At 34.6% G+C, this 26,896-nt stretch overlaps 2 protein-coding genes across 15 annotated transcripts in view; one reads left to right on the top strand and one right to left on the bottom strand.

The window, feature by feature from the left end:
* LOC106662262 (disintegrin and metalloproteinase domain-containing protein 11) overlaps positions 1-26,896 on the bottom strand; it is an 880,166-nt gene that overhangs the window by 184,423 nt on the left and 668,847 nt on the right. The gene's annotated exons all lie outside the window — the stretch shown is intronic.
* On the top strand, positions 13,266-14,590 carry LOC106662263 (Ig-like V-type domain-containing protein FAM187A). Its single transcript, XM_024225841.1, has 4 exons — positions 13,266-13,740; positions 13,792-13,981; positions 14,035-14,200; positions 14,254-14,590. The coding sequence occupies exons 1-4, from the start codon at positions 13,466-13,468 to the stop codon at positions 14,577-14,579; spliced, it is 957 nt and encodes a 318-aa protein (XP_024081609.1). The 5' UTR covers positions 13,266-13,465; the 3' UTR covers positions 14,580-14,590.

Raw genomic sequence — 26,896 nt, 5'->3', positions numbered from 1 at the left:
ATGATATTAAACCAAGAAAAATAGGTTCAATTGGTTTTAAGATCTCGCCACGGCAGATGCTTTGGCCGATGATAGACAATAGTCTGTGGGCGTCCAGCATCAGTGTCTTTACTACTGGAGTACAAGGCGATTATTCGCAAATCAGCATATCCCTTGTACACTTGAACAAATGTGGCTGGGTTTTCCATTGAGTGCCGGTTTGATTTGGGGCAATAAGATGACCGAGACCTTGTGACCACCACCGAGACGTGAAGAACGCTTTGCTTCTCATTGAAGAAGTTCTGGAGGCTGGGTCAATTAACTCCATTTATTGCGGACAACTTCGGGATGATGCTTGACCGCATTTAGGTCGAGTTGTTACTCATTATTTCGATTATATAGGGACTACCAAAATAAATTGGCCCATTCTCTTGACATGAGTCCTGCAGAAAAATTATGGGACATGACGGTTAAACATCGTTCGCAGCTTCCAACAAGCGATGAACAAGTTAAAACAGCTCTTATTAAAGGATGGGCTTCTGTTTGTCAAGTTGAAATCCGATCGCTTATTTACTCGATGCTTAGGAAACTTAAGGCCCTCCGCGAGGCCAGTGGAGGTAATACGCGTTATTAAGAATAAAACCATGTAATAAATAGTTAGTTAAATTTTAATATGTGGTGTTTAGTGACCGTTAATTAATGATTATTTGGAGATCGTGAGATGCGGTCTGGTGTGACGTAAGTTTAGAAAAACATTTTCTTTGTCGTGCCAACGTTCCGATCTTTATTGAGATCATCAGTTCAGGGCCTGGGATTTATTAACATTGTTAAAATTATACAAATACATGTTGGATGTAAAAAAAAATGAATTTATACAATGCTAGAAATTTTAGACTTAATCAAAGTATTTGTACTCACTCAAAGTGTTTGTTGTCTGTGTAGATGTGTCATTATTGTGTGTCGTATTGAGAGTGTCAGTGAGATGTTGATCTTTTATGTTTATACAGGGTGTTCGGCTACAAACTTTGCCAGTCCATTCTACATTCAAAATGGAACCAAAAGTTCTAATTAACTATGGTCCGAATCTCAGTTGTTTCGAAGTTATTCGACTTTTTCTGATTTTTTAAGATTTCACGACCTTGCTTCAAATAAACAATGATAACTCCAAAATTAAAAGGTTTTGGACAAATAAGTTCTTACCATTGAACACTACGTTAAATTTACAGTAAATGTGGTCAATATTAAACTTGTAAACGTTCGTGAAATAAGTCTTTTAGTAGCCAAAACTGCACTCTCAACACGACACACACCAGACCGCATCTCACGATCTCCAAATAATCGTTAAATTTTAATCCATTTATGTTTTAGTGATCAATTGACCAAGTTACTTCTTTCAATTAATTATTCTTTTAATGAATGTCTTGGTTTTGATAAAAAAGTCAGTGTAACGAGCGGGATTCGAACCCACGACCTTCAGGCTAAATACACCGCTGCTCTTAAAATCACTTAAGCTATCGTGACTTCGATCGTCCCAGACACCAACTCTCCATTTCAACCAACAACCGTTCGAATTTTCCCTTTTTTGCCATTTTCAAATGTCGTGTAATCAGCATTCGATTCTCAGCGACTTATAAAGTGGCCGGGGGTTCGAATCCCGCTCGTGGCACTGATTTTTATCTCAACCAAAACCTTACAGAAAAATAATAATTAATTGAAAGTTAAATTTTAATGATTTCCTATTTTTTTGGGAAAGTTACATTTCAAACCATAATAATTAAATTATTTGTATTACAACGGAATTTTTTAGAATGGGTTTCTGTTTTTGAGGTTAATTTCGAAAAAAGTATAGTTAAATTGTTCTGGCCCCTCGTCCGACACATCCAACGGGTAGTTACGAAGCTTGACGTTCCTCTCTGTGTAGGCCTAAAGAAGATTTTTATAATTCGTAGGACAGTTTTTGGAAGTTAATAATGATTTATAGACAAATGAAAATTACTGTGTGAAAAAATTAAAATTAAATACTAGTTTAAATGCAGTACTTTTCGTGGTCCGCTTGACCAATTAATTCAATTAAGTTGATATAAAAAAGTCAGTGTCACGAGCGGGATTCGAACCCACGATCTTCTGCTAGATACGCCGCTACTCTACCACGAATTCCGCTCGTGACACTGACTTTTTTATCTCAACCAAAAACCTTACTTAATTGAACGATCAAATACTAGTGTCATGCCTTAAGGAATAGATATATAATGTGTTATATCCATAGATCTTCTGCCATTAAAGTCAAAGTGGGACAGCATTGTCATTCATAGCACGAACATCCAGTAGAAGTGAGGCGTATACAGTAAGCGTAATGACCAGAGTTTCCTTGTAACACATTGTACCAGACCTGACGGTGCTGTGCCTTTAGAGCGGATTTATTCGTAATTTGAAAACGCCTTGTCACTCCCCTCGACTTTAGGGGTTGCTTGTAACTATTCAACCCCGTTGTCACGCTTCCCGAACAGTACCGATTAATGATACCTCCGCCCACCCAATTGTACAAGACGGCCGCGAAACCCTCTGAACCCCGTGGACAATGTTTGATCCCTGAGTGATCCATCTACCCCTCCCACGGGCACCACTCAACCCCGTAACTGTCTCCCCAATCAATAAACTCCGCTCCCCCGCAGCCGCCCCTTTTCCGTTCGACACCCACCCCGCTCCGTCCGCAGAATACCTGCACAGGAAACACCCAGTACCTTCTATATCACAATATCACAACCTCTTAACATATTATTTTTAGTAACACTTATTCTAGAGGTAGAAGATTGCGGGAAATCTTTTGGAGGGTGTCGGGATTTCTAAAGTTAACGTAAGAAAAATATAAAACATTTCCTCGTGTGTTTTCCTTGTTCTCTTGTTTGAACCTTACTGTCCTCAATATAAAATGATGTCTTCGAAATTGGAAAATCTAAATACCGAATTTCTAAATCTTTAGACTAATTCATAAAATTTATTTCAGTTCGATTAGTGTATGCGTTGTCGCAGAGGTTTTCCTATCACTTTATTTTGGCTTTATTGCGTTTTATGTCCATTTTAATAAATATAACAATTAGATTTTAGGCCTGTTTAGTTTTTAATTCGTATCAGTGCTTCTGCCTCTAACTAAAATTGAGACAACCACCGAACATGACGAAATGACGATGTATGTCTGAGAATCAAACAGCAAGATAAGAACGACGATAAGGTCAAACTACATTATTCAAAAAATACTAAATTAAACTGTTGAACGGTAAAAAAAATATAAATTTTAAAAATGGATTTCTCCAAAGAAATGTAGTAACTACTAAAAAAAGTAAGATTTTTGATTAAATTTAAGACGGATTTCTCTATTCAGTGTAAATTTAAACAAACATTATTTAAACAATTTCAATGCAATAGTAAAGAAAAAACTTTTAAAATAACGTGCCATTAAATATGCTTCATTTGAAATTTTTTTGCCGTTCTGAGACAAATCTGCATATGCTTTTAGTAAAGAACATATTTTTACGGTATATTTTTAAACCAGGGAAAAATGAAGAAAATAACTAACCACTTTATTTCCATCTTGATAGTGAAGTACAACAAATAATGAGTTTTGTAGTAAAGTATTCGAATTTGTAAATCTACAGACAAGACCATAAAATATGATTCGGTACGTTTAATGTAGACATAGTTAGACCGAAAAGTAAAAACAATATTCAACAAATATATTTCAAAATTGCAGGTTGTCAAAAACTTTCTCACGCCTGTCTCTCTCTCTCTCTCTCTCTCTCTCTCTATATATATATATATACAAGTGGTAGAGTAGCGGCGTCGTTTACCCGAAGGTCGTGAGTTCGAATCCTGCTCGTGAACTAACTTTTTTATCTAAACCAAGACCTTGCATAGAATGAATTGATGCATAGATTAATTGAAAGAAGTAACTTAGTCAATTGACCACAAAAGCGTAAATAAATTAAATTCTAAATATAGTTGCTTTCAAAGTTAACAATATTTTTTAGATTGGATTACAACAATTAACATACAATGGCCATGTAGTTTTTGGTATTTTATTATTTAATACGGTAGAATTCACATTTAAGGAGTTAAATTGGTTAAATCGCTGTATTCATAGTGTTTTTAGCTTTTTCGAGGTATGCTGGACAAAGCTTTTACGACTTAATGATTCAATTAACATAAACACTAAGACACCCTTCAATTGTATTTTATCATTGATGTTACAATGTTTGTGGTGTTTTGAAAAAATCATTTTATTATCATATTTATGATATAAAAATACATTATTTTCTTTTGTAAACTGAGCAAATAAAATGCGTTTTAAGATTACAAGTTGTTTTTCCATGTTCGTGTAAAATATGTTGGACGAATACTTAGAAAAATGAAAATACCTTCATTAATAACTAGTTCTTTTTTATGAAGTGTCGATATAATATGAAATAATAATGGAAAATGGCAAAAAGAGGGAAAATTTGAACGGTTGTAGGTTGAGATGGAGAGTTGGTGTCCGAGAGGATCGAAGTCACGATAGCTCAAGTGGTAGAGCAGCGTATTTAGCCAAAGGTCGTGGGTTCGAATCCCGAACTAACTTTTTTTATCTCAACCAAGAACTTACATTAAAAGAATAATTGATTGAAAAAAATTATACGAAATGTGAAAAAATATACATTAGGGGTTCAACACTTACAACCGTCCTTAATAAGAATTTTCATTTAAACAAAAAATAAGGTAATGAAATAAACCAAAAATAAAATGAAATCGTTCTTACAACAATCAATGTTCCACTCAATCATTAGATATTCAGAAACAATCATAGTTTTCAATTGTGCACTCTTTCTCGCCACAATCTGCACAAAGTAATAAAGTCAATTTTTTCAAATCTTTGCTGGAAAGTGATGAAACTGAATCGACTAAGCATTAAGCGGCTCGAACTTCGGAAACATTTCGAGAAGCGGGACAAAGTGAAAAAGTTTGATTCGAACGACGAACTTAGCGGTATCTTCACAAACGTGCTTTAGATTAAAATGAATTGTTCTTCTAATTCTGGCAAATGGACTATAAAGAGATAAAGTGTGAAACTTGATATATGGTAAGTTTTTCAAAATTTATTGCAAAACAAACATTCATTGATTAGCAAAAATAAGTTTTTAATTCTGACGTATGTGGATTTGTACTTGATAAAGAACAATAATTGATTATTCATTTAATAATTAATAATTTTTTAACAAATATTTTAATTTGGACGAAATCACTGGAACAAACGTTGTGTTCTTGAACGTGAAATGGTTCTTTATTATTTACATTTGATTTTTCTCTGTTTGTCACATCCTTGTTTAATATTTGACAGTCTGTTAACCAATATCTTTGGGTTGAAATTATTTCTTAAAATTCCGACTCGCTCTACAACTTTCCTCCAGAAACATATACTGCTTAGTGCCAAAACTTTCTGCACCAAAGTTCAATACATATTAGCACGATTAAGTTTTAGTCTAAAATAGTCAACAGAAATAATTGAAATATCTCCCAAAGCTTATATCGTTTGTATATCATCTATAAATCCACAGCACCTCTGATCACTTCCACTCAGTAAGGAATAGAGCTAATGTGTTGAATTTCAGAGGTAAAGTTGTATATTCTCATGATAAAAATTAATTTGGTGGAAGAGATTGTTTAAATTAGTATTCGGAAAAATCTGACACAAATCATCGACAAATTTGCAAATGAGCTTAAGCTTGCAAGTGACCTGATATAAAACTCAATCAATCAAATAATTCATTGGCATAGCTGCAAAAATGGGAGAGCAAATCACCACTCGTCGCCAAGCCATCAACCTGCATATATATTTTGTAATCATATTTAAAATATCCATTCATTTCCAGAGAAAATCACTAAATTAATGAACAGATCAAGCGAAATATTGATAAATTCGCGCGCGTTCTGTCAGCGTTGGTATATATTCATTAAATAAAAAAATAAACGAATTTTATATAATACGCCGTCAAGTGTAATATTTAATTTCTTAGAGCATCGTTTCCTGTTGGGAATGTATAAAAATTAGAAAATTAGATGATGTGTATCTAAAACCAACAGCAAATTTAAACGTCACGTGAAAAATTTGAAGGAAGTTTGAGGAAACGATTTGTTGCAAAAAAAGCCTATGTGGAATCACGATAAACTTAGCCTCATTTGAGGTTACAATTATAAAGTAAAATGGAAGAGTGGTAGATCTCGTTTATCCTACTTACCAAACTCATAAGTTCATTAGATTTGAAACAATAGTTTTTAATATTGTAAGGAGTTTAACCGTGTAAATCATTAAAAATAATCCATTTATGTTTAGTGGTCTAATTGACCAGATTAATTATTTCAATTAATTATTCTTTTTATGTAAGGATTTAGTTGAGATGAAAAATGTCTCAAGCGGGATTCGAACCTCAATACGCCGCTGCTGTAGCCGCTGACACGGCGTATTGACCGAAGGTCGTGGGTTCGAATCCCGCTCGTGAAACTAACTTTTTCATCTCAACCAAGGCCTCATATAAAAAAATAATTAATTGATATTAGAAATAATTTAACATCCTATTGAAGGAAAATATTTCTCGAAAGCGAGATGAAGTTACTGAGTTGTTTTTATGTGTTTCAATTCACCTTGTCCCTGATATTTTTAAGTACCATTGTAATATTAAAATCTAATATTCATCACATTAAGATAACTTACAATTATCTTTACATTTACGCTTACAAAATAAATTACTATATGTTCCCTTGTTAAATCAATTACAAAGATATACTGAGTAAACTATTGACTTGTTTACTACACGCTTTTCAAGTTTTATTGACATTTAATGATTCACAAATGTGTATGACCAAATAAGTTAACGTCCAAAAGTTGAAAAATCCCAAGTTGGGATTTTTCAACTTTTGAATAATAATGGCTGCGGACCGTGGATTTTAAGAAAAAGATAAAATAAATTATCGATAAATGAAGACCTTGTTTTAATATATAACTTATAAACTACAATTTTTTTTGTTTTATATACTATATTTTTTTATATTTGATTCGCTAACAATCGCCAAAAAAAAAAAATTCATCAAGCAACCTAAATATTTTTCTATTTTTTAAATAAACTAAATAACTGAATTCACTAATTTCGTGGTCCGCTTGACCAATTAATATATTACAATTAATTAAGGTTTTTAGTTGAGATAATAGTTGATAGTTGAAAAATGGCAAAAAGGAGGGAAAATTCAAAATGTGGGTTGAGATGGGAAGTTAGTGTCCGAGTGGATCTAGATCACGATAGCTCAAGTGGTAGAGCGTATCTAGCCGAAGATCGTGGGTTCGAATCCCGCTCGTGCCATTGACTTTTTTAACTCAACTAGAAACCTTAATTAATTGTAATAAAGTAAATAACTTTTACATTGACGAAAAAAAATTGAGAATAAAATCTATTTACTGAGTGTGTAAAGTGATTACTAATAAAAACATTTTATTTAGACAAAACCGTGAACAAATTAAAAATAAATAAATTATTGTTAGTTATATTTCCTTTCGTTTATGACATTATGAATATTTTTTCATTTTTGATGCTCATTTTACACCTTCGGAGATCGGTCTAAAATAATATAATGATTAAATTTTTACCAAATTGAAACAGCATTAGGCTGTCTGAGTGTTTAGAAACATCAAGAAGCAAAACAAAGTGAAAAAGTTTGTTACTTACGATGAACTTAGTGCTGTCTGTATAAACGAGCTTAAGATTAAAACTAACTTTATTTACTTTGTGTCGCTAAACTTTTATTTTGCCGTTTAACAGTTCACTGAATAATCATTAACCAATTCCCATTGATTGTTTCCAATATGCATTAAATGTTTTTTTCCGTTTTTATAGGTATAAATTAAAACTCGTAATATATAAAATGCCATTTCTTTACTGAATGTACACTGTAAATACAAAACAAATAAGTAGTAGTTTGATTATTTTATGATAAAAATTATACGGTATAGGCCAAATTTAGCTCTTTTTAAAATGTGCAAAATAAAAGTAACAACGATATGAAACCTACTTTTGTATAGGGATTCAGAGAAAGAATGTGAATCCATCGGCCCGTTTGATAACTAATCCCTTCGATCATACTTAATCGGGACGTATAAATCGTAATTCGCTTCTCTCGCCGATGGATTATCTTTTGTTTACGTTCAACTATTGTTCTGAGATTAAGTTAAATTGCAGGCATTTTTCTTTTATAATGGAATGCGTCGCGACTGGATTAAAACAAAAAATGGTATTCCCTTCTCACTTCGCCCCAGTGAGGCTTCAGGCTTCATCCTATTTAATAGAATGGACAAAAATGATTTACGACTCATTTACTCGTGACTTGGTGTTTATGAAAGAGCTTTTTATCATCGGTTTTTCGACGGAAAATATTTTTAAAAAATCCCGTCGGACCATTGTTTCATTATTTATTCAATAAAATCAAATTTTTACAGATACAATTCCAACAGGTAATGGACGCCCAACCAGATAAAATTTGAATAGGAATTTAATATTGTATACATAATAATACTATAAGGTGTTATTTTCATTTTAATTTAAATTATATTTTTTAATATCTTTCAACCAATCACTCCCTCTATGTAAAGCCTTGGTTGAGGTAAAAAAAGTCAATGTCACGAGCGGGACTTGAACCTACGACCTTCGGCCAAATACGCCACTACTCTACCACTTGAGCCATGTCTGAGGGGATCGAAGTCACCATGGCTCAAGTGGTAGAGCAGCGGCGTATTTGGACAATCCCTCTCGTAACACTGACTTTTTTATCTTAACCAAGACCTTACATAAAGAGAATAATTAATTGAAAGAAGTAGCTTGATCAGTTGACCACTAAAACGTAAATAGATTAATATTTAATGAATAAAAGGAATATCATTTCATTAATCAGTTCCCCGTGACCACTTCATAAGTCCAATCCTGCTTACATGACATTTAAAATTGCAAAAAATGGAAAATTCGAAAGGTTGTAGGTTGAGATTGAGAGTTGGTGTCCGAGAGGATCGAAATCGCAATGGCTCAATGTGAGAGTAGCGGCGTATTTGGCCGAAGGTCGTGGGTTCGAGCCGCGCTCGTGACACTGACTTTTTTTATCTCAACCAAGACTTTACATAGAGGAAATGATTGGTTGAAAGAGGTAACTTGGTCAATTGACCACTAAAACGTAGATGGATTAATTTTTTATTATGTTAAATAAAACATATTTCTACATTAAAATATTACTACAAACATGAGTAGCGTAGTTGGTAAAAGAACCGTATGGTTTGAACCTTCCGAATTTACAATCCTTCTTTTATTCTTCGAAATGAATGACATTTTCATAAACGCAATATTTTTGAGGTGAGGTAACTATAAAAAATTGCCAATAAAAATATATATTGAGCAATAAATAAATATTGACATTAATGACCGGTGTTTGAACCTTGCTACGATCGGCCCGTTCACATTTTTATTATTATTACTCTATACATCACGTGAAGGAGAGCCACCAAGCTATTCATCTCAATAAGCTTTAAAAAGTGGTGTAGTATCTATACGATGAAACATGTACATAATACATAATTAAAGTTATATGTTATAGTATTTAGTTTGTAGAAAATGTTTTTGTCATGCTGATTTTAGGTTCAATATTATTTTAATTCAATTATTTAATCTTTATGTGAGGTATTAGTTGAGATCAAAAATTCAGTGTCACGTGTGGGAATTGAACCCACGACCTTCGGTTAAATACGCCGCTGCTCTACTTGAGCTATAGTGACTTCGATCCTCTTGGCCAACTTTCCATCTCTACCTACAAACGTTCCAATTTTCCCCCTTATTGCCATTTTCAAATGTCGCGTAATCAGAATTCGATTCTCAGCGATTTATGACCTGGCCACAGGGAGCTGTTTGAAAATGACAAAAAGAGGAAAAATTTGAACGGTTGTAGGTTGAGATGGAGAGTTGGTGTCCGAGAGGGTCGAAGTCCCGATAGCTCAAGTGGTAGCTTTTATTATGGCGTATTTAGACGAAAGTCGTGGGTTCGAATCCCACTTTTGATAGTGACTTTTTTTATCTCATCCAAGCCCTTACATAAAAAGAATAATTAATTGAAAGAAGTACCTTGGTCATTTGACCCCTTAAACGTAAATGGATTAATATTTAATAAGTAAAAGATGTATCACTTCACTAAACATAATGTGCCTTGTGGCTTACATAAAAAGAATAATTATTTTAATTTTTGAGATATGTTGTCAAGCCTGTTAAAATTTATTTAGAAATCGTGAGATGCGTTCTGGTGTGATGTAGGTTTCAGAAAAATATATTCTTTATCGTGCGAACGTTTCGATCTTTATTGAGATCATCTTCAGGGCTCAATGTGTTTGTCTTCTGTGTAATTGTGCCATTTTTGCGTGTCGTGTCGAGAGTGCCCTGTTAAAATGTTCAAAAATCTAATATTTCGATTGAGAAGATAAATTTTTCAGTACTAACGAAATCGTTGACAAAAATAGTATAAGTATTTGGGATATTTATATAAGTCCATACAGTTTGTAGAGCGAGTAGTGGTGTTTCGCTTCGGAAAAGTCGTTGTCGGCTGTCAGTAATATTAAAAGGATATCAGCGGAATGTCATCACATGTGATAATTTTCTAGGGGTTGCATTTGTCCGTAGTTCCCTTCTTGATAAAGCCAACTATTAGCTTCCGTTATCTTCAGCAACAATACCCCGGTGGTTGAGGGGGCTCAGGGGGTAAGGGCCTCCAACAATCGATGGTTTATCACCCGGGAGAGGGTATTGGGGTTTTGTTTCCCTTTGTTCTTCATTGTTCCCTTTGTCCAGGAGGGGGCTGATCAAAGGAAATTTGGAGAAATTTCTCTGTGGAAATATTCAGAGCCCCGGCCGCCAGCCGTGGAGAGAAACAGCCTTGGTAAAATATCGCAAGATAAATTCATCGATCTGAAGATGCATTTACAAATTTAAACATTCCCGTTGGAATAACATTTTTATCTTCTCTAGTAATCCGGGGTAGTGAATGTAACCAGACTTCTATGTTTGTATCGGGTGTTGTGTTTATGTTAATTTATTGGAATGAATGTAACTTATTAGCGTGAAAGGAAGTAGTTCTTTAACCCCGACCCGAATGTCGGGTAGTCTGGGGTGAGGGTGTGACGTCTGGAGAGTAAAAGTAAGTTATTAACGAGAATTGAGTGGGTTCAATCCTGCCCCCAAGGAATGTCGCATACTCTGGCGAAGTGAATATGATCAGACATCCATGTTTGTATAAGGAGGTGACGTATACACATATATTCTTCCAGTATGGACCAAAAGTGTCGAATTAAACAAATAGGCTTGATTATTGACCAATAAAATTATGAAATATAATTATAATTCCCTTGACACGGAAAATCAAAAAGTAAGAAAATTCACTGTTCGGTTGTCAACGGATCGATATTTTTTAAAATATAAATCACTGCACAATTGTCTTATCAAAATATTTAGATTTTATTATATTTAGTAAGAAAAGGTTTTATGATTATTCAGAAATCGTGAGGAGCGGTCTGGTGTGATGTAGGTTTCAGAAAAACATTTTCTTTATCGTGCCAACGTTTCGATCTTTATTGAGATCATCATCAGGGCCTGGGATTTACAAACATTGTTTTAATTTAACAAAAACATGTAGGATGTGGAAAAAAGTGAATTTATACAATACAAATAAATCTTTTTTTATATTCAATCAAAGTATTTCTATTCACATTTTTTCACATCTCACAATTTCTGAATAATCATCGACAAACGGTCACTAATCACCACACACAAAAAAAAAGGTTTTATGTTCTAACGATTTTTCTAGTAAAAATTTTCGAAGAAAAAATTTAGATTAAATATTTTAAAAATTATTTAAAAGTTCAATTTATAAACACATTGGTTAACTCATGCTTTCTGTCACTCGTGTTGCGTTATAAAAACTTATCTACAAACTCACAGGTTAACGAATATTTTGTCATAAGAATGTATGTCCTAAAACATCTTTTTTCAAATAAATTCTATAAAATCGTTATGTAATTAATGACAAAAATAATCCTTGTAGGTTTTTAAAATAAATGTATGTAAAAATATAAGTTATCAAACTTAGATAAATTTGCTTCATAAGTTTTATAATGAAAATTTATTCAGTAGTGTATTCTGTCTTATACCTACGTTTTGAACACATACAAATAATTTTCCAGTTAGACGGAAATGCTAATTTTATTATTTTAATCAAGACAGCTAAAGTTTAAAGCGTCGGTGTATGCAATTACCAAGAGATTGTAATAAAACAATTTGCATCTGTAAGCATGATCCATGATGTTAGCATGATTCAACATTTTAAGAATCACTATAAAATTAGATTATACTTACATATTTAACGTTAATTGAGAGGAATTATTAATGGACGAATTATTATTACTGTACGCATTATTCGTTCTTTTTGTGCAATTTTAAGCTATGTTGAATTGCATATATATAGAATTAGGCTTCTTACCAATCCCTGAACTGTTGGAAGTGATATTTTGCGATTTCTTAAATAATCCTGTCCAGCTTTATTATCCACTTAGTTCGGTTAGTTTTTCCGTCTTCTATAGTTTTATTATCGTTTTGTATATTGTGATAGTAATTTTGGTGCAAAACCAACGCTACAAAATATATATTAAGGGTATTTGAAAAGAATAAACATTGTTGATTTTTTTGACGTTTGGAGCTATTCACCCATCTTCAGCAGCCCAAAACTGTATAATTCCTGTTTCCCCACAACCCAACAGACATTCCTTCTAACCAATTTTTAAATAGTAAATTAGTTGATGATTAATTGGTTTAATTGGTAATTAAATTAGTCTAATTGTTTACTAAATTGGTCAGAAGGAATATTCGTTGGCTCGTGGGGGAACTAAGCCTGGATCAGCCCATTTTGACTGAAGATGGGCGAATAACTCATCAACACAATTTTTTTTAATCCCTTCATTTATATTGAGGGGTGGTTAGGGTTATTTATGATGAGATGGCATACAAACCACCCTTAAACACCCTCTTAATATATCACATCCCTGTACTATTTTAATATTTTTAGGTATTTATTTGAAACAGATTTTCTAATTTGAAAGTAATTAAATAAGAAATACGTAATAACTGGCTAAATTGCATCAATTAATATTGAATGTAAAAAGCGAATTATTTATTGTAAATTGTAATCACCTTTTGACAATTCAAATTCTTAAATTCGATGGTAAATTAAGCAAATTTTGAAAATACGAACTGTAAATTCTATAACGAATGCCTTTGCCGAGCTGGCACTGCCTTCTGAATACTCGAACCAGTTTAGAAAATCGAGTTTGACAACTGTCAGATCCAGTTGGACAAATTGAGTTTCAGCTGATCGTTCCGAGACATTTGTAGCCATGTATTATATATTATCCGTACTGCTTATAACAACTCCGGGGCGGTTTTCGTCGCATACTCTTGAAGATTTTCGACAACGTGTCGATGCCTTGAGGGATGGGTTGAAAGAAGGTCTACCTGTGAAGTCACCCGGGCCGACGAACGAAGTTAAGTACGTCCATTTATCGACTCTCGAGTACCCGAAGAATAACCTACAAAAACTAAGCCGGATTAGGCAGCTCTGGGAGCTTTACTACGACTGTTTAAACTCACAGTTGCAAGCTTTGAGTTCAAGGTATGCAAATGATAATCAAACCGGATTGACAATTAACAGAGTGAGTTGAAGGTCCATGCGGCCCGTGGCTGTTTCTCTGTACGAAGGAGCCTCGGTGCGTTTGGATTGCCTGTTTTGTCCATCACCCAGGCAGGAACCAGGCTCTGTAAAATGGTTTCACCAAAAGACCCTCACCGGTGCTCACATCCAAATCGAAGACGCTGACAAAATGAACTCTGACGATTCTCTCAATATATACGATGTGAGTGAATTTTCCAGAAGGACGATGGAGAAAATACAGAGAACGATTTTCAGGCCGGACCAGAAGATGCTGGAATATACTATTGTACGTTTGGAAATACAAAGACTTCCTCATATTTTGTTCACGTTTTCGACGACGAGGAGCCACTCCTACAGGTCAAATTTGACAGTACCTATTCCAAAACTTCGGAAATATTAGATGGAATCGTATTGAAAACAGGTATCATAAGGTTTCTTCTTAATCGACAAAAATATACTTTGCGTATTTCACAGTTTGGTCGGATTGGAGTTCCTGCACGCGATGTGATAAAGTCGGCCGAAGATTGAAGTTCGGAGCTTGTTTCGTTTTTGCATCCATTCCGTCGTTTATATCCCACTACAATGAAACGTACAAGCTGTTAGAATATTTCAACAACGGACTGCCTTGTCGTAGCCCTTTGTTGCCTGGCTGGTTTACGAAAATAGAACTCGTCCGAAACACTCCGAACAAGGTTTTTTTGGGGTACTGCAAAGAGGCCTGTACAGACACGTTTTTTGAAGTCCGTGATGAAAAGGGGTTATTGATGAATATCGTAAATAACAGTGCAGGTAAATTTTAGAGACCGTCATGTTTTTCTAAAAATAGTTTTCAAATTTAAACGTAAATTCCAATTACTTAAGGTTTTTAGTTGAGATAAAAAGTCAGTGTGAAGAGCGGGATTCGAACCCATGATCTTCGGCTAGATACGCCGCTCCTCTACCACTTGAGCTTTCGTAACCTCACTTGCCGCTCGTGACACTGACTTTTTTATCTCAACTAAAAACCTTAATTAATTGTAATACAGTAATTGGTCAAGCGGACCACGAAAACTGGTGAATTTAGTAAATTTCAATTCTAAAAAATTTATTTCGATATTTTGAAAATTGGTTTATTAATGTTGAGAAATAATAAAAAATTAAGTCATGATGGGATTCTGCACATTTGACAGACGAAAGTAAGAAAATTTTGTTTCTGCTATAAAATTTATCTTGGTTCACGAGTAAGGCAATAGGAAAAAGCATTAGACAAAACGATACCTTAATAATTATGCAAAGCATAAATGATTGTGTTCTTTATTCTGCAGCAGGAAAAGATTTAGTTATACCTTAAAAAACCCCTCTCTTTCTTTTTCCTTGTTCCCTTTCACACTTATATAAAATTTTTGAGAGGCATGTGGAATATGTGAGACAGGATTTCTTGAAATACGGTTTGCAGAAGAATTTGCTTGGATTTGATTTATTCAAAAAAGCACTCTACAAGATTTTTTAAAAAGTAATCTATTTTTAATTAGTTATAAAACGGTTATTCCATTTTTAACATCGTTTCCCACAAAAATTTTTTTCATCCGGCTGAATTAGAATAAAATATTATTGCTAGAAGTACACATTTTTATACAGGGTGCTCGGCTACTCGTGTAACAAACTTTCCCCGTAGAGTCTACATTCAAAATGGAACCAAAATGTCCTAATTAACGATAACACCAAAACTAAAAGGTTTTGGACAAATTCCTGATGTCGTTGATACCATTGAAAACTACGTTAAATTTTCAAAAAATTTGATAAATACTAAACTTGTACACGTTCGTGAAATAAGTGTTTTAGTAGCGAGAACTTTAAAAAATATTTTTTCTTTCAAAGTTGAAAAACACTGGTGAATCTAAACTACTATATACAAACGTACTCCATTTAATATTCTTTTTAGAGGTGTAATTCCTTTTTTAATTACTTTTTTCAAAAATGAATAAATTGCTGCAGGAAAGGAAAAAACCTGATGGTAGGTAATGTGGAAAATTTAAAAATAAAACAAACAAAAAAAGGAAATTTTTAATGAATTTATTAAACTTTTTTTAAAATTTGAGTTCGAAACCGAAGTATTGCAATTCTGTCGCGTCGAAAATACATTGGGGAGGATGGAGAGCATTTCGAATCAAAATTAAAAAAGTTTAATAAATTCATTTAAAATTTCCTTAAGTTTTTTATTTCTTATTATTATTAATCTTTCCACCTTACCAATTCTTCAACCACGGTTTTTTCCTTCATCAATTTCTTCATATTTGAAAAAAGTAATTGAAAAGGCTATTGCACCACTAAAAAGTATAATAAATGGAGTACGTTTTCGGAAATTTACTGGTTTCTAGGTTTCTAAATAATAGATTAGAATTACCATTATTTTTCAACTTTTTTTTTAATTTTTCGCTACTAAAACGCTTATTTCATGGAGGTTTACAAGTTTAGTATTGATCACATCTTATTGGAAATTTAACATAGTTTTCAATGGTATCATCGGATTTGCCCAAAACCTTCTAGTTTTGAAGTTATCATTGTTTATTTGAAGCAAGGTCGTGAAATCTTAAAAAATAAAAAAAAAGTGAAATAACTCCGACGCGGTTGAGATTCGGGCCATAGTTAATTAGGATTTTTTGGTTCAATTTTGAATGTAGAATCTACTGGTAAAGTTTGTAACACGAGAAGCCGAACACCCTTTTTTACTTTCTGTGACTGGAGGTTGTAAAAACAGAATTATTTACACGAATCACTGATTTTCACGAAACTACGCCCAAATGAATATGTGATTTCGAGGGATGTAATAAAAGTGACGATAAAAAAACGTACTTTTATCAAACGATCATCGGATATATTCTAATGCCGTATCAGGCTCACCACGGACGATTTATTCCAATACCGAATTCACGGTTGGTTAGGCAATTGTGTCAATCGAGAAGGGCCGTTTTAAAAGAGTCAAACGGATAAATAAAATATACGTCCTTTCCTGCTCGCAGAACGGATTCCTCGGATTAAGGTTTAATTTGAATCTGACGAGCTTCCTTCCGAAATGATATCCGGCAAATAGGCCCGGTCGAGAATTAGAACAGTTCTCACTAAAAGAGCCTGGGGATTGCCAAGTCTGCAACACGCGTCTACCTTAAAATATATACCAAGTGCCGCTGACTCACTTGAGATATGCTTTTACCCTCGACATTTCCCTGACTTGCCGTTGAAACGGTAGAAATAACACCATAAATAACAGGTGAGTTTCTGAACTTAACTCCCTCACCCAGCGCGGCATCTCTGCTCCCTATTACCATAAATAGCGGACAACTTTCTGATTTAAATTTCAATATTTTTCGAGAGGGAGTTTTGAGATTTAAAAACAACTCGCATATTGGGCAACTCGCTGATCTTAAGATATACCGGGACCCTATAAAGTTTTTAACAGCTTTTTTCTTTCTTAACTCCCTTTCTTACTGTTTAAAAGCATTTAAAAGGCAGATTCAAAGAATGTTCTGTTAATACGAAAAGTGAAAAACAATTAGCTTAGAATATTCTTATTAGGGTTTAGCACCTGGAACTTTCGTCGTGAGTTTTAATTTGGAGAAAACCTAATTTCAACTCAACCCTAGTCTCATGATATACCGTAAAGTCTTTTTAAACTGTAATAAAATATATTATTTTTTCAGGTATTTTCTCTCCTCTGCAAACGTCGCCTAAGTTGATCTGGGACGTTGGAAGAAAGACGATTTTCATCGAAATCGGCCGTCGTCTGACCGTTACTTGTCCAGGAAGCAAGAAAGCCGACGTCCTCGTCGAATGGTACTTGAACAAGAGCTCTAGGGTGTACTTCTCAGAACCTGATGGCCCTAGGAGCCGGATATGGGCCGACACGAGGGGCCGGCTTGTCCTCACCACCGTTCTTAAGGACGATCGATCATTATTCACGTGTTGGCAAAAGGGGGATATGATTGGCGTGGTCCGTATAGTTCCGCTCGATCCCGGCCTGATTGAGATCGATCATCACGTTCTACTGATAGGAACTTTGGTCATTCTCTTGCTATTTCTTTTTATATTTGTGAAGGCATTAATTCTACGCGAAACTGCTTCATTCGCAAGAAATAAAACATATAAATCAATTTAATATTTTTTCAATTTGTTTTTACATAGGATTATGAATAATTATTATTGGGCGTCGGTGGCAGCAAGGTTAAAAAAAAAGAAAAAAATTATAATACTGGCCGTAAGTTTCAAGTAAATTTATAACTGTTAATATCTTTCCTAGAGATTATATAAAAGAAGATATTACATAAAACCAAATTTGATTATTCTACTCAACATAATAAAATAATAAACATTATATATGATAAAGGAAATCCAACATAAACGATAGGTATTATTCAGAAATCGTGAGATGCGATCTGGTGTGATGTAGGTTTCAGAAAAACATTTTCTTTATTTATTGAGATCATCTTCAGAGCTCAAAGTGTTTGTCTTCTGGGTAATTGTGCCATTCTTGCTTGTCCTGTTGAGAGTGCCAGTGGTAAGAATGGCACAATTACACAGAAGACAAACACTTTGAGCCCTGAAGATGATCTCAATAAAGATCGAAACGTTGGCACGACAAAAAAAAATGTTTTTCTGAAACCTACATCACACCAGATCGCATCTCACGATTTCTGAATAATTATCGATTAACGGTCACTAATCACCAAACATAAATGATAGGTTTTTTTTAAAAAAAAAAGGAAATATTTGAATTTGTCATAATTACGATGTTTAGCATATTTTTCCACGTAGTATGAAATCTCCTTTTTATGCAATCTCAGTGCAAGCTGTACATAACGTCAGTATATGAATGTATGCCATATTTATAAATAATGATAGAAAATGACAATGATGACGATTATCCTAAACGCCAGGCTTACGAGGCCGACGTAAGTTCTCTGACGATCTTAAGAATCCTTTCGTCCTGTTTGACTCACAAATCCTGAATATCTTAGTGATCCGGACATTTGTTCGGACCAGACGGAAAAAACCTCTGGACCAGTTCTTAAGCATTTCGTTACATCTTTGTGATTCCAGGAGATATATTACAGTCGAATGGATGCAATGTTGCTAGATTACAGCAAACCTTTGTGGGAGGACAAATGGAAATAACTTTATCGTAATTGCTTTGAAAAAACTATCATTAATGTAATAAAAAATGCTTACATTACAGGATTAATATACAAATTATATGATGTGGTCTGGTGTGACGTAGGTTTAGAAAAACATTCTCTTTATCGTGCCAACGTTTCGATCTTTATTGAGATCATCTTCACGGCCTGGGATTTATAAGCACTGTTTACATTATACATGTTTATAAATCCCAAGCCCTGAAGACGATCTCAATAAAGATCGAAACGTGTGGTGATTAGTGACCGTTAATCGATATTTATTTAGAAATCGAAAGGTTGGCACGATAAAAAAAATGTTTTTCTAAACCTACGTCACATCAGACCGGATCTCACGATCATACAAATAATAATATATTATTAGTTTAAAATATGTTAAATTATAAATGCCCTCACAAGGTGCCACTAATCCCCTTAACATGAAAGAATGTTGGTAAAAATATTTAAACAAAAACGTTAACCAAAACATCCAAACAAAATTACAAAAAAAAATTTCAAGTTAATTAACATTCTACAGTTTAATTAAGCACCTTGACGAGTAATGAATTCTTTTGTTATGGAACAATGTCGTCAACAAATTCACCCCGTTATTCACAATGACTTAATCCGAGGGAGAAAGTTCAATATTAACAAAGGGCAAGCCATGTTTCCTATCAAGAAATTGAGTTCTCTACATCTCCAAGAGAACTCCGAGAGAATCCCCTCTTGTTTGTTGGGTTCAACAACTGGAAGGATTGTTAAACATATTAAATTTAAGCATTGTTGTTATAAATACTATAAATACTCTCCTTATAACTGCGGAAATGAGAGTTACCATTGGTTTTTTATGAAACGAGACAAAGCCCTTTTGGGTTGGACAGTAAACAACACAGGTGCAATAAAATAATAACTTACAGCGCCCAGGGGCTCAGTGGTAAATTGTTGCTTCGTCCGGATAAATAAATAATTCGATGGCTCTCAGCCATTCTGTGCCCTAATATTTTCCCCCTTCTGCCAGTGCAAGCTAGCGTCTGACTCGTTTTTTATAACCCAGTAATGATATCTGCGTGCGAGAAAGTAAGAAAGAGATGAGAAAAAAGCGAAAAGTATAAAAAGGAAGATACAGAAAGAGAGAGCGAGAAGGATAAAGATAAGAGGGAAAGAGAAACATAAACAGAACAGAGATAAAATATTGATAGAAAAATACAGCGAGGTGATTAAAATTTTTTTTTAAATAAAAATTATGAAAGTATGTTTTTTTTTTGCCTTATGATCTATGCATATTTAACCATGGTGACGAATTCTTGTATGTATGTTCATATTTGGGGGGGGGGGGTTATAGTGAAAAAGGGCCAGAGGCGACGGTGGGAATCGAACCCACGACCGCGGCGTCTATGAGCCGAGAGTCTCTCACGTTAACCACTCGGCTACCGCGGTCAATAAAGTGCAGTACAAATAATGAATTGTAAATCACCACTATAAATCTACAAATAAAACTTTACTCACTAAATAGTAATATAAACAAAAAACCAAAACAACAAAAGAAGTTAAATTTGAGACATCAATCATAACTAGATAACAGATGATTTTTAAGACGATTCTGGAAAAATGAGAGAGAAAGAGAGAGAGAGAGAGCGTGTGAGTGAGGGTGTCTTTGCTTTGAGAGTGAGTGGGACATCGCGACAGTAACAAAGGTAGATATATAAAGACAGAAATAGAGAGAGAGAGAGAGAGAGAGAGAGAGAGAGAGAGAGAGAGAGAGAGTGTGTGTCTGTGTGTGTGTGAGAGAGAGAGTGAAAGAGAAAGAGGGAAGTGGAAAGTGAAGGAGACTATTCTTTCAGTACGTAATACATGTGTTTTCACAATTACAAAAGTACGGTATTATTAAGTTTTTATTAAAAAATTAATTATAGTAGTATGAATTGTGAAAAGCACAGCTAATTAACAGGGGCAGTTATTTTAGGCAAAAGATTGTACATTTAATTATTTAGGATTAGCATACTTAATTAAAAGCAGTTGTTAAACAATTAGTGGCGCTGTAATAGTGAAGAAAAACATTACAAACGTTATTTTAATAGTTTAGTTTGACTAAAAAGCAGTAATTTTAATTAACTGCACGTGCCTTCAACTGTAAACTCGCGATTGGACATTAAAGTTTCGTTCAGGCGCAGCTGTCTGATCATCAGTGGTGTCCTTTGTATCCTAGCCGGACAGGGGAGTTTCGTCATCACGCCAGCATCACTCCATTGATCGCACTTCGCAAACAACCGTCGTCTAACAAAACCCTTCCCATGATGATGAGTATTGTAATCACAGGGATGTAACAGCGTTACGCGGGTTGCGTTTATTCCAATATCGGGTTTTTTCTTGTTTTCGATGGATTACCAATTTCTGAGGAAGTATTTCAACGAATTTTTTCTTCTTGTATATTTCTTTTGGTTGGTGTACACAAAGGAAAAAAAATAATGCTGCTAAAGGACAATGCGAATCCGTAGATTATCTTGCAGGCTTCTAGTTTTCTGTGTTGTAGAACATGCTCAACAGTTAATTCCTTGTTAATAAAGGCACCGAGGGCGTCGTTAGCCGCAACGGTTTAGCCGTTGATACGGCGCTCATCACTGTAAGGTAAAGGTCCTGGGTTCGAATCCAGCGGCCCTGCATTCGAACCCGACATACTTACAAATGGGCTTTTTCAAAAACACCGGCACCCCGAGGGTTGATATAACCTCTGCTGTTGCGAACCCTCGTAAAATAATAATAATAATAATAATTGGCACCGAGCCAGCAAGCATCCGTTCTAATATGACCTATACGTATATGTTGTTATTCCCACTGTTTATTATACGGCAAATGATTGAGTATAGTCAAAGTTTCAATGTGTTGTCCTTAAAAAAGGGCTATTGATCGGAATGCTAATCAAAAGGCACGTCAAGGAATAAGCATGGTGGCGATTTATCTATTTCTGCAAAGTCTGTCTGCGGCAATTGCAAACCCTGTACAGATGCGGTAAATTGCTGCAGGCTTTTTCCATTCCCGTTGATTAAATAGTGGTATTTTATTGTATTAAATCGATATTTTTTGGCATATTGATTGTGAACCGTAAAGTAAACTTGAATAAGCTACAAGGTTGGATCATCTTCATGATAGCCTTAAAAAAACGCAAAGCTTGCACTTTTTTTTATAACCGATGTCCAGTATAAGGTCTATTCATTTGTAATGATTTATCTGTAGAATCAAACATTATTTGGAGTTTTTCAGGCATCGATTTGATGTTCTGATTTTGGGAGAGTACACGAATAAAGACAATGTAATTTTGGCCAGATAATACTAGCACCAAGCTTAGGATAGCATTTAAAGCCCCAATGGTGGAGGATAATCCGTTAGTGGTAGCTTACAAATCCTGGATTTTAAACTAGAGTAAATTCCGTTGTTCATTGAAGACACGATCGAAACGCATCATGACCACCATCCGACATTTGAACTATAGTGAAAAAACAATGTTCTAAAAAATCGCTAGTCTTCTTTACAAAATAAAAATAAAATAAAATAAATAAATATAGATGAAAAAAATAAATTGTCGACATTATTTACATTTTGAAATGTTAAACTTCTTAACATTTTTCCTTAATATAAGGATGTTATGTTTGTGACCTATATAAACTTAATTATAATGTCTAAATGTATTTTAATCTGGGATTTTAGCGACAAAATGGTTTTAATGGAATATTTAAATGCATTTTTGCATGGGACATGAGTAAACCAGCTTGTAATAAAAACGTAATAAAAAAGCCATTCAAATGAATTATCAACAATAATCAGTGTGTTTTAAAAATAAAACGTTACCCTCGGATCACGCTTTAAATGAAATTAAATAGTTCATAGTCAGCGATTCGGGCTTAAAATGAGCCAGTGTTGATTTGAAGATTTTTTGTATGTATACTATGCAAAATGGAATACTGCAGGGCTTGTGCCCGGCACCTGGGATTTCGTCGCTTTCTGTATTGTCCATTATTATTAGTGGCCTTGCCGGCCGGCTCTTTGTAATGGGATGAAACCATTCAGATTCAAATAAGAAGCCATTCTTGTTGCACAATGCCCTCGGAGAAAAATTAAATATATAATTAAGCGCACAGAGCGACATTAAAGCAAAAAACAAGAGAGGACGATTCGGAGAAAAAAAGCAAGGTTCAATTGTATTTTCCCATTGAAATTTTTGGTTTGTTTAAAAATTGCTTTATTTTTGTCTAACAAAGAACAATTAACCGATTGAAGACATTTATCACAGGTTATTAAAACATTAACACACTTTACACAAAAATATTTAGCTCAATGCACTACTTTATTAAAAAATCTTACAAATTCCATTAGATTTCGTGGTCCGATTGACCAAATAACGTCTTTCAATTGAATAGTCTGTGCGTAAGATATTGGTTGAGATAAAAAATTCAGTGTCACGAGCGGGATTTGAACCCACGACCTTGCTCCATACGCCGCTGCTCTGCCACTTCAGCTATCGTTATTTCCATCCACTCGGACACCAAATTCGAAAGGTTGGGTTGAGATGGGAAGTTTGAGGTGATGGAGGTGAGTGGATAGAGGTGATGATAGCTCTAGTGATAGTGCAGCGGCGTATTTAGCCGAAGGTCGTGGGTTCAAATCCCGCTCGTGACACTGAATTTTTTATCTCAACCAATATCTTACGCACAGACTATTCAATTGAAAGACGTTATTTGGTCAATCGGACCACGAAATCTAATGGAATTTGTAAAATGTTTTAATAAACGTAGTACATTGAGCGAAATATTTTTGTGTAAAGTGTGTTAACGTTTTAATAACCTGTGATAAACGTCTTCAATTGGTTAATTGTTCTTTGTTAGAGAAAAATAAAGGAATCTATAAACAAATCAAAAATTTCAATGGGAAAACACAATTGACCCTTACTTTGGTAGGTAGACAAGCTCTCGCGTATCCAAGAGCACTGGCGATAAACGGCCCTTTAATATCATCCTCACTCGATTAAGGATAGGTCATGTCAGGTTGACACACGGATATTTACTTATCGGTCAAAGCACGCCTTTATAGTCTGACATGTCTCCGTCTTAATTGAAGGGTGCAACTTCTTGGCTCTGTATGGAGAACCTGTAGGAATGTCACCCCTATGAGAATGTCCTTGTGCAGGGCAGCGGTTAACTGGCCTGTTCCGATTTTTGGAAGAAACAAGGTTGTTTCATTATGTATGCTACTGATAGTTTTGTGTACCTAGCGTGTGTTGAGAGGGAATGTTGTTATTAGTGTGAAAGACTTTTCGATGGCGGTACCACAACCACCCTCAATTCGGTTAGTTATGTAATAGGTGTAAAAGGTGATAAAGAAATATCTAGTACTATATCACCCTAATTCGTTGAATGGTGTGTAAATAGGAAAGAGTATATTTAAGAATGAGTGAGAGTGTGAATGGGTTTGGATCTAAGGTTTGCATCCGTTTTGGTGCTGACTTGACTTAGCAGTTGACAGCTGGGCCCAACCTCGTTGGCTGGACGGACAAGACGGAGGTCTGAACCCGAACAGCCAACACCCGAGGTGGGAGATTCTGGACGCCGGCCGGTATTTTACTATAAAGTACAAAAGCTGGAATTTTCAATGGACTGGGAGAAGTGATAGGCTCAATACATGCAGAGCTTATACAAATCCAATTCAAGTCAATATCAAAGCTACATGTTATCTTATTATAAAGATTATTTATTTTAATTCAGCTTTTCAAAACAATTTACATTCAGCTAGATCCCTAGTAAAACATTTTTTATTTTAACAAATCCGCAAAACTAATTTTAAATTTTACAGTTGTTTCGAACGTACAAACGTTATAAATTTAGGTCTGGAGAATTCTTTCTTCTGTATTATCCACAATGTGTTCTGCAGGGTGACTGGCGACAAGTGTCAAAAATTTCAGAAGGTGTTTCCACTCAACATAGAAACAAAAAATTTCCTATCAACCGTTCTTTCACTGTTTTATGAGGGTGCAAACTTTGGAAAGAAATGACCACTATAAGCCCAACCTCTCCATTGTTAAACACCAAGGTTATCAACATAAGGCACGTGTACTGGTTTCGGGATCACGATTAACAGAAAGCAAAATTTTCTCAACTCCCTCAATTCGCCGATTGTCTTCCATCGTTCTTCGAGTGAAATACCCAGTTTCCCTCAGCCACTGATGAAGTCCAGGCCATCTGCTGAAACGTCTCGATGTGGAAAACGAGCTTGGTATCCTCTCCTTCCAGCAGTAGCATTACCGTTGCAGTAACCGTAAATGAATGCATATCAGCAAGGTGTGCATTAGCATACAAGGACACCAACCTGAGGAAGTTGTCAGCTGATAAAATAAAGCAAACTGATTGAATTGAAATTAATGAAACGAAACTCAAGAGCCAGACGGATTTCCTGGAAAAATTGAACGTGCCCTCTTTCATAGACACCAGTTTTTTTCAAAAAAATGCAACATTTTTGGGGCTTCCAGAAGCGCAATCCAAAAAGATGGGTAAACCGCTGGAAGCTAATTTGCAAAGTTCCAGGAGTTGGTAGTTATTAACAGTCATCAATACAACATTTTCAAAAAATTCCAACCTTCAACATTTTTCTGAATTTTTCGTGCAGAATGTTTTCATCAATTCTGCAATGCAAATAGGGTTTCTTCCAGAAAATTTTACGTTCTTTCAGGTGGCACAAACTAGATGTTTCTACAGTCAAATTTTTTGAAGTTTATAAGCAATTTAGTAGACCTAAGTCGAAAAATAAAAAATTAACACCAAAACCTGAAATTACTTATTTGAAATTTACGCAGGGCTTTATAGGAAGTTTTTTGTTGCATATGGTGAATTGAAACACCTCCTGCAATTTTCGACACTTATCGCCAGTCACCCTGTATTTAATAAATTGAAAAGCAGTATTTTACAATTTAGATGAGTCGGTATTTTTTACATAATTATTTGGAGATCATGAGATGTGGTCTGGTGTGACGAAGGTTTAGAGAAACATTTTCTTTTTCGTTCGCCAACGTTTCGATCTTTATTGAGAGCATCTACAGGGGATTTATAGCCGTGTTTAAATTATACAAATACATGTAAGATGTAGTAAAATGAATTTATACAATGATAGATGTTTAAGATTCAATCAAAGAATTTAAAATAATAATAATAAGTATATGTTTTATAAAATAATGAATATGTATTTTTTTATTTTATTTTTTGTATTATAGCTTTGTTTTTCGTTTGTTTTTATTTGCTTAGCTTTTCACACTTATGTATACAATATGTATTTTGTACATAATTCAAAGCTTTTGTGTAGCAACAACAACAATTACTATGATTACTAATTGTGGTATTGTTTATAACTGATATTAAAAATAATTTACAGTTTGGTTAATTAGATTGAAAGTTATTTTTATCCTCACTTGATAAACCATTAGATTTAAAACTAAACGCTGATATGAAGCCCATTTTTGTTTTTAACCTTTCATCAGGTTATATATACATCAAATACAGCTCGGTGATAATAGTCGCTTAATAAACAAACGTTCTCTTAGAAGGCAAATATATACGAGAAGTAGGGCAGGGGATTTCAATTAAAAGTCTATAAATCGGCCGTACGTGATAGTGGATAGGAATCAAATCTTGGCCGGGTGCGGTTTCTGAGATGGTGCAATAACCCAAGTGTTTTCTTTGACCTTTGCAAACAGCCCAGAGCTGTCGACTCTGAGGCAATTTATTACCACGGCTTTTGTTTGCCCCCAGACACAACAACCGCCGGTAATAGTTCCTTCGGTTCAATATTTGTTCTCCAAATTTCCCTTTTTCATCGTCCCACCGACAGGTGAAGAAGGGACTCGGGCCTAATGCTAATTGAGCCGTTCCTCAGACTTTTCCAAAATTCTCGAGTCGAGTTGTAAGCAAGTGTCGAGGGGAGAGAAGTTTGAAACA

This window comes from Cimex lectularius, unplaced genomic scaffold (genome assembly GCF_000648675.2).
Source record: "Cimex lectularius strain Harlan isolate CLEC.00 unplaced genomic scaffold, Clec_2.1 scaffold3, whole genome shotgun sequence".
Taxonomy (NCBI): domain Eukaryota; kingdom Metazoa; phylum Arthropoda; class Insecta; order Hemiptera; family Cimicidae; genus Cimex; species Cimex lectularius.
Note: the sequence above shows the minus strand (reverse complement) of the source record. Positions and strands in the feature narration are given on the sequence as shown.